Below are 11,922 nucleotides of genomic sequence, written 5' to 3'. Positions count from 1 at the left end.
TGCTGATTCCGTTCGTTTGAGATCGTCTGAATTATTCTGATTGCCTTGTTTTGTAGTGAAGTTAACTGGTTGCGTTAATTCGCTCGACTTTTAAATGTATACTATATTTCCATTTGGATTAAATATATAAATAAACAAAAACAAATTTCACTTACAAATTCAATTGTCAGGCAGTAAAAAAAAACCTTAGTACAAGGAAAAAGTCATTGTGACTGAAACTTCAACTTCCAACGAAGGATATTGATTTTATCGACTCTTACATCTTATGGTCGGTGCTGGACCCTCACTCAAATCATCAGTGGCCTTAGAGAGCCTAGGCACTTTTCTCACCTAACGAAAACTTACTTCCTTTATGTCACAAATATTGGATCGAATGCCAAAAGTAAAACGTTGCTATAAATGTGCGATGCATGTACACTAGAAGAAACCTAACTCTTCCACAGGTAAGTAGCTGTCTCCACATGGTCCGAAATCGCAAACCGAGAATGAAAGCAGCGTTTTTCTGGTTTTTCGTTTTTATAGGATATTTTTCCTGCTTCCATCAATCAATCTAGCCTAGCTATGTTTGTTCTGTTTCACAACAGGTAAAACAGGTAAAAGATTTGTAATATTCCTCCATCGACCATTCTTCATTTTTTTGTTTCACAAATTTGCTGTTCTATTTTCATTTCATGTGATATGATTTGATCATTTGGCGGGGCTGCTCTTTATTCCCAGGAGAATTTTACCGTCAGCTGAATAAGGATTACTTTTTTACCTTCGCTGATGATTTTTCAGTTTCAATTTACGTCTAATGTTATTGATTTTCGAAGTGCTTGTTGGGAGAGATGAGGGAATATAATTATTTTCAGTTTTCAAGAGAAGCAAATTTAATCTTTCTTCTACAAGATTAGCAACTCCAGAAGATTTTTCAAGTTTTAATTTTTTTTTCAAAATCCATCCTATCTTGTAGAGCTTTGAAAAAGAAAGAAAATGAGGGGTCATAGGCCTCCAGAGGATTAGTGGTTGTAAAGATATTCAAATTTTAGTGTCAAAAATTTGACTAAAAATGTCAAAAAAAAGGTTAGGAAAATAGCTTGGAAAAATTCGAAAAATTAGTCGCGCGGCTGAGGTTGAAAAACGTCTCATTTCGTGATACATATTTTAGATTCCAAAAAAAACAACGGAAACTCGCGAATTAGTATGTGTAGATTACAAAATCAAAAAGTTTCCACGATATTATCGTGCAAGTAACGAGTAATTTGAAAATTTTCCTAGGCCGAAGGCCGTAATGGGAAATTTGAATTTTATGAGCTTAAAATCAGACGAATTCATTATGCCGAGCGGACGCAGTCTAGAGTGAGTGGAACGAAGGCTAAGAAAAAGCATCGTAGATGCGTCCTATAAGTGATGCAAATGGAGTGTAATAAGTAAATGTCAATTTTGTAAACGCCACCTGTGGCGTAGATTGTTTTCTTTTTTCGAAATATAAACATGAAGTAAACTATGATATGAACATCAGTAAAATCCTAAGTAAATAAATGTAAATAAAATGTTATTTTCCTCTTCTTCCTCTACCTCTGTAGTAACCTCGTCTTGGTGGTCCGTTCAGGTTGCCTAAACGAGAAAGTATTTTTGAGTTTTGTCGCATTGAACTTGTTTAACACTGTAAAGTAGGGAGGTGGGATGGGAATGAATTCGTCTGATTTTAAGCTCATAAAATTCAAATTTCCCATTACGGCCTTCGGCCTAGGAAAATTTTCAAATTTTATATCGCTTAAAATCAGACGAATTCATTATGCCGAGCGGACGCAGTCTAGAGTGAGTGTTCACTTAGGCTTGCGGAACGCCGGCTAAGTCCTTGTTTAAAGCTTCATTGTCCTTTAGGAGCAAGTTTTGGTACTTTTCTGCTGTACTAAAGTTCTTGTTGTAAAATTTCTGCCATACTGACGTGTTAGACCAATTACCCATTTTTAGAATGTCTGTTATGTTTGCTCCCTTTTGGTGTGCTTTGGAGGTTGAGGCTGATCTCTTAGAATGGGCTTGGAAAATGGCAGTGTCTATGCCTGCCATCTTTAGCATTTCTTTGACCCATCTGGCTGTTGTGTCTTTCCCAATGGGCTTGTGTGGTTCAACATAACTTAAGAACAGCTTCGATGTTTTATGTCTGTCTCTGAATCTTTTTGTGAGTTCGATATAACTTGTTAAAGTATTGTAAGGGCATAGTTTAATATTCCCTTCAAATTTCCTGAACTCAATGGGTTCTGCTTTCTTCCCTTGTTTGAAGTGTTTTGGAGGTTTGTTTAAGTGGAAAATAATAGTGGAGTCCGACCTTCCCATTAGCTTTATGTCCAAGTTTGTTAGCTCGGAGCCCCTGTTAGGTGCTAGTATTCCTAAAAGTGTTATTGTTTTTAGTGTGAGGTCTTTCAATTGTAGTGACTCATTATCTGACCACTCCCTTATATAATTGAGCACAGTGTCGATATCCCATATTTCAGTGTATTTGGGGAGCTGGGGTCTTTGTCTTGAGACTCCTTTTAATAGAGAGGTGACCATGGGGTGTTGTCCTGCAGGCAAGCCCTCAACTAGTTGGTGATAGAACGAGATGGCTGACCTATGTACATTTATGGTGCTATACTCTTTCCCTTCTTCAAATAGGGTACCTAAGTAATTGGCCACTTTCTCTATAGGGGCTGAAATGGGATCAGTTTCCTCCCTATCACACCAGCTGCTGAAGCTTTTCCAGGCTGACAGGTAATGTTTTCTAGTTCCCTCTGCCTTGGACTGTTGGATAAGGGAAGAAGCTGCTTGTGATAGTTTGCCTGAAAGCTTTTGTTTCCCGAGATTTCCCATACCGCTAGGTGGAGGGTTTGGTTCAGTATTAGAGGGTGGGTCTCCCCTGATGGATGTGTTAGAGTGTCTTCCCTCATTACTATCTTTCTTGGGTTTGATATTAGCATTCCCAATAAGACTGGGTACCAAGTTTGAGTCGTCCAAATTGGGGCCACTAGGATACTGTTGCTTTGGATCTCCTTACTTTTTCCAGACACCTCCCTATTAGAGAGAATGGGGGGAAAGCATACACTAGGTTTTGGTCCCAGGGTTGGTTCAGTGCATCTACTGCTAGACAGTGTGGGTCTGGTTTCCAACTGTAGTAAGTCTGTAGTTGGTGAGAGGTTCTTGAGGCAAAAAGATCGATTTCTGGGGGTCCCCACACATTCATTATGTGTTTGAACGTTTGCCTTGCTAGTTTCCAGTCCCCCCAGTCTTTTGCATTCCTGGACTCGAAGTCGGCCTCCTTGTTTAGGGTCGATGGAATATATTCTGCAGTGAGGCTGATGTTCTTTTGGTTCAAAAACCAAATCTCTTTTGACAGGCTTATTAGGGTAGAGTTTGTCGGCCGACCCATTTTCACAATATGTGCCAGGGCTACTTGGTTGTCTATCAGTAGATGTACTGACCTTAGGTGATTCCCCTTTATAAAGGTTTTCAGTGCTATCAGGGCTGCTTTCATTTCTAGGATATTTATATGTTCCCTTTTCTCTGACTCTGTCCATAGCCCTCCTGTGGAGCTTTGACCACAATGAGCTCCCCATCCCCCCATTTTTCCCTTTGCCGCATCTGAGCTTATAATTAAATCTGGGGGACGAATGTTTATGTCCTTGCCGTTTCCTGAGGAGAAGTTTCCTATCCACCACTTTAATTTTTCCTTTGCAGGGTTGTCTAGTTTCATCATTGAGCCGTAATGTTGTTTGTTTTTCGCTAGCTGTTTGTTCATGCATTTCTGCAAGAGTCTTATCTGAAGAGGAGCTAGAGTAAAGGCTGGAGCTATTGCCATTAGATTGCCTATTAGGCTTGCAAGTTTCCTTATAGGGAAGCTCTTCAGATTTAGCATTTGGACACAAAGTTTTTTCAATTTTAGCATTTTCTCCTGAGGGACTTTGAATATCATGCTGGAGCTGTCTATCAGTACCCCCAGGTATTCCATTTGTTGACATGGTGTCAGTACAGACTTCTCTATGTTGATTGTGAATCCTAGGTTCTCCAATAAGAAGATCGCTGTGTCTCTGGAGAAGATGGCCTCTTCCTTTGACCTTGCTACAATCAGGATGTCGTCTATGTAGATTATCAGTTTTATCTGTAATCTTCTCAATAGAGAAATGGGCACCTTGAGAAGTTTCGTGAATATTTTGGGAGCTGGCCCTAGTCCAAACATTAGGCATTGAAACTCGTATAGGTTTCCCTCCCAGCTGAATCTCACATACTTCATCGACTGTGGGTGTATTGGGACAGAAAAATATGCATCTTTCAGATCCACTTTGACCATGAAGTCCCCCTTCTGAAGAATGTTCTTTACATCCCTTAGGGTCTCCATCTTGAATTTTTGGTATGGGATATGAGAGTTGAGTTCCCTCAAGTTTATCACAGGTCTGAATTTCCCTGGTTCTTTTTTCTCTTTCAAAAACAGAGTGGACAGGACCTGGCCTTGCTTGTAAAGAACTCTCTTTACAGCCCCTTTTTCCAGTAAAGTTCTTATCTCTGCCCGTATTAGAGCTTTCATGTTTGAGTCGAAATTTATTTGCCTTGGTGGTGTCTTTTGAATTGGTTTTCCCATTACTGGGATTGACAAGCCTGAGATGGTCTCCAGGATGCATGTGTCTTGGGTTATTTTGGCCCAATTCTTTTGAAATAATTTTGTTTTGCCAGCAATCAATGTTGACTGGGGTACTATTATCTCTTCTAGGAGATTTTCTATCCCTGGGTGTATTTTCCCAGGGTAGTGTGTTTGAAACTCTAATTGAGCATTTGCTTGACTGGAAAGGGGGGCTGTCAAGTTTGGTAGATTTTCTCTTACCTCTCCATTTCTTGTTGGATGGATGTCTGTTGTTTGAGCCATGTCCTTCAGCAGGGGGGTGTTGACGCTCTTCTCCACGGCTCGTCTGGGAAGAGCCCCATGAAAAGGGTTTCCTCTTTTGGTCCTGCAGTCGTCTGGAAAATAGGTATTGTTTAAGATAAGTGTAGCCTGCTGCTTTGGATTGTTTTGTTAGAGTTTTCCACATTTTCTCTCCAAATAGTTTACCATCACTGTTTTCTAGGTCATCAACTAATGTTTCTCGTAACCAGCTGCTTACTTCACTTTCTTTGATGCCTAGGGCAGTCAACGCATTCTTACGTCTGAAGAAGTTGGTAGCATTTATTGCTTGGCCAACCAATAAGATAGCTTGTTGGAATCGTTTAGCTATTTCTTCGAGGTCGATTTTTTCGCAGTCATCGCCAGTGCGTGTTTCTTCAATATTCTGCCAGATTGAGGCAAGTGGAGCAAGAATGTCTCGTATCTTGGATGATATCCGAGAAATAGATTTGTCTACGGCTAGGGTTTTAGTTCCCATGTAGCCTTTCTCTTTCAGAAGGGTGTCAGTTAAAGTGTCCATTTTTAATGTATTCGACACATTAGAGGGAACTGGTATTTCTTCCAGCACCATTGAAGAGATATCTTTATCTGATATATACTTTGTGATGTGACCGTTCAAATATTGGGCTAGTCTTTGTTCTAGCATCCAGTCACTACCATCCTCTTTCATTTGAAATAAGAGAGGTTGTTCACGTTCTGGTGACTTTGTAGGGGATTTACTTCTCCTTCTACGTTTGTTCTTGGATTTTTTCTTCCTTTTTCGACGTCTTCTTTCTTCTGATGATGACGAACTTGTGCTGTTTGTATCCGACGAGGAACTCTCTGAAGATGAACTGGAAGGAGATCTTTGTCTCTTTTTGTGTTTACTGTAAGTTCTTCTTCCTTCCTCTTGAACTTTGGGATCGGTTTCTGCTACGATGCCCTTGATATTACTCGATTCAGTTGCATCACTATTCACTTTCGGTGCAGCGGATTTATCCGCCATCTTGTTCTTTGAGCAGCGAAAGTGAAAGAAGGACTTAGCCGGCGTTCCGCAAGCCTAAGTGAACACTCACTCTAGACTGCGTCCGCTCGGCATAATGAATTCGTCTGATTTTAAGCGATATAAAATTGGCGATTTTTTGCGTTTCCAGGCAAAATTGCAAGGGCTGGAAATTCATGATTTTTGGGGGGTCTTCAAATTAAAAAAAGACCTATATCACATGATAGAGCTCTTCAAACTGAGCAAAAAAGTGTATTACACCAAAGTCCCAACTTCTCTAGATCAAAATTTATTGGCCTATTTGTGGTAAAAAACTGATGGAAAACAGGGAATTTCCCCACAATCTGCATTAATTTATGCAAAATTAAACATCTTTTTGACCACAAATAGGCCCATAACTTTTGATCTAGAGAAGTTGGGACTTTGGTGTAATACACTTTTTTGCTCAGTTTGAAGAGCTCTATCATGTGATATAGGTCTTTTTTTTAATTTGAAGACCCCCCAAAAATCATGAATTTCCAGGCCTTGCAATTTTGCCTGGAAACGCAAAAAATCGCCATTTACTCGTTACTTGCACGATAATATCGTGGAAACTTTTTGATTTTGGAATCTACATATACTAATTCGAGAGTTTCCATCGAAAAAAGTGGAATCTAAGAGGTGTATCACGAAAATCATTTTCTAGCCACTTTTTTCGACCTCAGCCGCGCGACTAAATGTGTCAAAAAAGAAAAAAAAGAAATTTTCCAGTCATGCTTCTTAAATTTTGCATATCTCTTTTTCTAGTATAGCTAGAGACCTCAAATTTGGAGGGAGAATTCTTTGATGGTGGTAAAATATTATTATATAAAAATATTTGTAAAATATTTAGTATATTTATCAAAATAACGAAAGATATATCTTTTTTTGAAAAAAGAAGACATTGCATTGTTTTATTTTTGTTTTTGAAGAAAATAGCTTGGAAAAGGTTGAAATGAGTTAAAAAAGGTGGTAGGACCCATTTTCAAGGGGCCTCTGGAAATGGAGGAACAAAAACTTATGTTATGAGTAAAGAATAAGTTTTTCTGAAAGGAGAAACCCCAAATGAAAAGAAAATCCATTTCGGCAGAAATAAAAACTTTTTTTTGGGACATTCCCATGCTAAAGAAGCAAAAAAGTTAAAAAAACTACATGAAAATGAAAGAACTAGAATTAGCAATTGTGATTTTTGAATTCCTCACCCTTTTTCTGATAAACATACAAAGTTTCAGCCTCCAAATACATTTTCCTCCATTTCCAGACACATTTGTTTTTCGATAGTTGCAAATTTTTTTTCTCCTGTCAGCAAACAATTTTCAAAATGTTGCAAAACATTCGGCATTTTACCAATTTGCCGTCTAGCCCGTGTCCACAGTGTTATATACCGCTGGAAAGCTAAGATCACGGGCTTTCATTTAGTAAAAACCAGAACGCTTTAGCATACATAGAATAAAAGTTCCAAGGGTTCAAAGTTCACAGAAAAATGAAACATTTGGTTTGACGTCAACGAAAGTTGCATGACTTCTGGAGTCGCTAACAAGATTACACTTTAATATAATGCCAATGATGCATGTAAGTTTTATATTAATACTTTCTTTTTGCATATGTTTTGCCTACTTTCTAAGGGAATTTCACCACGGCAATTCGGCCGCCATAATTTTTGTGCATACAATTCATCAATATGGCGGAGGACCCTGCCGACGCACCGGACTGTCCGGTGTATTTGTTCGGTGGCAAAAAGTATCCTTTCGCTACACCGGACGCAATAAGTCCGGTGTCAGTCCGGTGTTGCATACAGGGAATTTTGGACGCCGGACATTTATGAAACAAAAAATAAGAAACACCGGACGCACCGGACTGGTCATGTCCGGTGTTTTGATTGTCCGGTGGGAAAAATATCTTTCTCCGACACCGGACATCCGACTTCCTTAAGTCCGGTGTAGAAATTGTCCGGTGGTAAAAAAAATTCTCATTTTACACCGGACTTTCGCGTGTCCGGTGTTCGTTAAGTCCAGTGCGTCGGCAGGGTCCTTATGGCGGATGGAAAGGCGAAAAGGGCTATTCGATTTTTTAGTGATTGGTTTCGATTGGTTTCGATTGAGTTCGACAAGCTTCGATCAACGTTCGATCAACTTCGATTAACGTTCGACCAACTTCGATTAATGTTCGATCAACTTCGATTAACGTTCGAGATCAACTTCGATTTTACTTTAAAAAGTTTAAATTTTGCGGGGCTAAATTTGGAAGATTTTTTGTATATAACACCACCATGAAATTCCCTTCCCGCCAAAATAATTTAACGCGGAAGAATGTTTGCTTAATTCTTGGGCAAAAATGGGTGATGGATATATGCGTCAGGCAGCTGAGGTCACAAAAAAATTGGGCGGGGGGGGGAACAACCAAAAAGTGATCGAAATCGAAAATATACGACCTGAATATCTCGAAACAACAAACCGGACCTAATTTCATTAATTACCGGTTGCGTCCCGTAATATTTTAGGTCCTGATGACGTCATAAGCAAAAATGCTTCGATTGATATACAACATGTCTATGTTTTGAGTCATAAATTTTTCGTAAGCAAAACAGAAAAATGTATGACTCAAAACATAGACATGTTGTATATCAATCGAAGCTTTTTTTCATGTAGATTTAGAAAAAGGTCAGTAACCATATCTGAAAACGTTGCTATAAAAAGATAGAGCGCCAAGAAGCTTTGTGTGATGTCACCATGAAAATTGATCAAATTGACCAAGAATAGATAAATAATGAGCTTTCTTTTTTTTCTATAAAAAATACATACAACTAAAACAAAGCATAAAAGTCAAATATATTAGAATACGTGGTCTGGTCATCTAAAGAAGAGACCGAAAAGAATAGAAAAACTCAAAGAAAATTTATCAGCTAGCGGATACTATTATAATCTTCGTCATCAGAAGATTCATAATTGTCACTTTCATCTTGTTCACCGTCAATGTCCTCTGTGTCCGAGCAATAATCATCATCTCCTCCATCATTCTCGTCAATAGTCGGGCGCTCTTCTTTGTTCTTACAATCCTTGCAATGACATAGCTCTGAACAACCATGGGCCTTACAGGTACGGCTCGCGTTTGACAGCCCTTCTTACAGCCACATTGGATGAGTTTCAGAGCAGCATCTGGTGCGGGGGGTAGCAGCATCCATTGAATTTCCAACTCTCGGTCGACCAAATCATAGCCGTATCCGTCATAAGGGCATGGAATGTGTGGGCTGTTTTGAAGCGAGCGCTTGACAAGTTGAGAAGCACACAAGTTTGCAGTGCAACAACAGTGCGTCACGAGTCAGGGGTAGTCGTTGAGGTTCGGTAGCTTTTTGTTTGGCGCAAAACTTGATATATCGAGCCTCGTTGACGTCATTGCACTGGCCGACTCCTTAAAGACGGCAAACAAACTTTTCAACCAAACTGAAGGTGCTTGCATCAAACTCAAATGATCTCTCATGGACTGAAAGAGTTGAATGAACTCTGGTGATTCCTTCATGATTTCATATGCTTTCACTTTCCCCAACCCATGGAATGCTGATGTGTAATCATTGCCGGTGAAGGCGTGGAGGGCAGGAAGAGCTCGGCAGCATTCGGGACCAATTTCTTCACAAAGTGACGATATGTCAATGATTCGATGCGATGATGAAGACCCAGTTTCCAAGAAGATCCTTTTGCCAAGAAGCTGTTGGAAGTAAAGGGCGTAGATCCCTATATCACTGTCAACGGTTCGAAGACAGATTTGATCGAATTCGAATGTTGAGGAGGCGTGTTTAATGCACAAGATCAAGAAGACTTTTGTGTTTGCTTCTTCTTGGTTGCTTTCCAAAGATACCTCTTCCTCGCAAGTAACCTAGAAGTAAAAAATTCCTACATTTAGTCACATGAAATTTGATCAATTTAAGACATGTTTTATAATATCAAATGAAAGAAGAATCGCGATACTAAAATAGATTTCAAAATTGATTGTAGGTAGTAAGCGAAAGAATCGATATAGATACCTCAGCACACGTCAACTTGTAGAATTTCGTCTCCACGTTGAAGAAGATAGTTCGCCCAGACAGTTTTTGTAGGAGTTCGTCATTTGTTGTCCAATCTTTTCTTAGAAGGAAATTCAAGAGTTGGATTTTATCTTTTCCATCTCTCAAGAATTTTTTCCATTGTTTTGGACACTTTTGGCTTCCTCGTTCGACTTTCATTCAAATGGATTGTATCTCCGACTTTCGACGATCACGCTCGAATGATTTGATTGTGCCTTCTTGATACTGGTCCGTCACAAAGTATACGACGTTTGATTTGGCAACTTTGTTCAGCAAACTGGCTGATACATCGCCAAATGTTAGTAGCTCTTTGGTGTCTATCTGTTGGATCAGAACCATACCATCAACCACATATGGCGTGTCTGGTGGAACCGCTTTGCAGATTGATGGAGATGATGCTTCGATCGTATCTGAAAATAAGATGTTTTAATGTTAATATCTGATAGGTTTTTCGTTTTTCTGCCACAATCAAAATTTGAATATAAAACTTCTATAAAGCAATTTTCAACCAACACCAGAGGTATATTTGTATTTCTCACTGAATCAGTTTAATGTCCTTTTCGCCAGAACTAACAGACGTACAATATAACAAGGGACATACCGATAAGGATTTTGGAATAGGGAAAAGAATGGCATACTTACTAAGCAGCTTTGACTTTGCAGTTTTGACCATTGATCCATCTGGCAACCCTAATGCCCAAGGAATTGGACTTAATGAATACTGTAGGACTTGTCTCAAAGTCAAGCCATTTCCATTTCTGGCAAGAACAATCTCCCGAAAAGACTTCTTTCGGCAGCGAGCGAGATGGTTTTATCTTGTAGTTTGACTGTTTTCTTCTTGGCCATGGAGCTGAACGTCTTCAAGACTAGCTGTTTGATCGGTTTATAGAAAGAAACTTTCGATGTTTTGATACGATCATCTATAAATGAGGTCATCGCTTCTGTACCTCTCTTTAAAGCCTCAGACAGTTGCTTGGTGACTTCCTCATTAGCTTCAAGCCCAGACGTGATATTGATCAATGCATCACGTTGGTCGAATGGTGATCCCCAACTAATGAGAACTTCGAGAGCTGTTTCCACGTTTGTAATGTGGAATTCCATACGGGTCTTACGCAAATCCTTTGGAACACTGTCAGAGCGGTTGCCAAACTCTTCTTGCATTTGGGCCATACATTTGGAGGCAATGTGGCTAGTCAAAACCCATCTTTGTATGGTGCCGGGCGATGTACTGTACCCTTTGATTCCCCCACTGCATTTCTGTTCACGGTTGATTGACTGCTCAATGGCTTAATCGGTCGGAACTTTGTTGAATTTGCCAGGTGATCGTTTAACAGAGAAATTTCCATTCCTGATTAAGACAAAAGAATAAGATAATATTTTAGAACAATATTAATTTTGTAGCAGTTACTCTTAAGATTGAAAAGAAAGACTGTAATCGAAAAAAGGTTTTATTCGAGGCTGAATGAAACTGACAAAACTAATTTCAAGGCATAAATCTTTGGAAATAATTTCATTTCAATGCTATCACTTACATGAACTCTTGATGAATATTTGGATGGGTATCTTCTAATTTCATCATTTCAGCCCAGTAAAAGGTGAGATATCTTGAATAATTTTGTCGGTCATAAGCAAAGAACCATGGGATCATCTTGTGGGTTGTTTCGAGATGGAGCTCCCAGTCACCAAGTTTTGTTGCTGGGTTATGGGCAAATAGGATATTCATCATGTCGAGACAAGACATCCAAAATGAGCTAGTAGCTCCTCTGTCGTTGCGCAAAACTTCTCCATGCTTTTGAACCTCATCCGCAAACTCTTCGTCTTTAATGATTTCCATAAACGTGTCCAAAGAAGGCTGAAAATGTCAAAAAAAGTCAAAATATAATATATTCTTTTTTAGATGAAAAAGCTTTACTGAGCTAAAAATAACAATTCATCGTTAACTCAACCTAGATCATATGCAGAAATGTTCCTTGA

The 11,922-nt window shown here is 39.2% G+C and overlaps 1 protein-coding gene across 1 annotated transcript; it reads right to left on the bottom strand.

Annotated features, from left to right (window-relative positions):
- Nucleotides 1-1,386: 1,386 nt before the first annotated feature.
- LOC136801117 (uncharacterized) lies at nucleotides 1,387-5,876 on the bottom strand. The gene is made up of 2 exons (XM_067057738.1): nucleotides 4,835-5,876; nucleotides 1,387-1,596 (listed from the first exon to the last, which is right to left on the bottom strand). Exons 1-2 carry the CDS (start codon nucleotides 5,874-5,876, stop codon nucleotides 1,535-1,537), a joined length of 1,104 nt encoding a protein of 367 aa, XP_066913839.1. The 3' UTR covers nucleotides 1,387-1,534.
- Between the last annotated feature and the right edge of the window lie 6,046 nt (nucleotides 5,877-11,922).

The sequence above is a fragment of the Clytia hemisphaerica genome, unplaced genomic scaffold, assembly GCF_902728285.1.
Source record: "Clytia hemisphaerica strain Z4C2 unplaced genomic scaffold, Clytia hemisphaerica genome assembly, whole genome shotgun sequence".
NCBI lineage: Eukaryota > Metazoa > Cnidaria > Hydrozoa > Leptothecata > Clytiidae > Clytia > Clytia hemisphaerica.
Note: the sequence above shows the minus strand (reverse complement) of the source record. Positions and strands in the feature narration are given on the sequence as shown.

Bases quoted from the DNA above. Each gene is read 5' to 3' on its own strand.
- LOC136801117 (XM_067057738.1), bottom strand. From the start codon at position 5,876: ATGGCGGATAAATCCGCTGCACCGAAAGTGAATAGTGATGCAACTGAA. The intron at 1,597-4,834 runs GTAAGAGAAAAT...TTTCTCGTTTAG, and splicing joins ATCCAACAAGAAATGGAGAG to GCAACCTGAACGGACCACCA.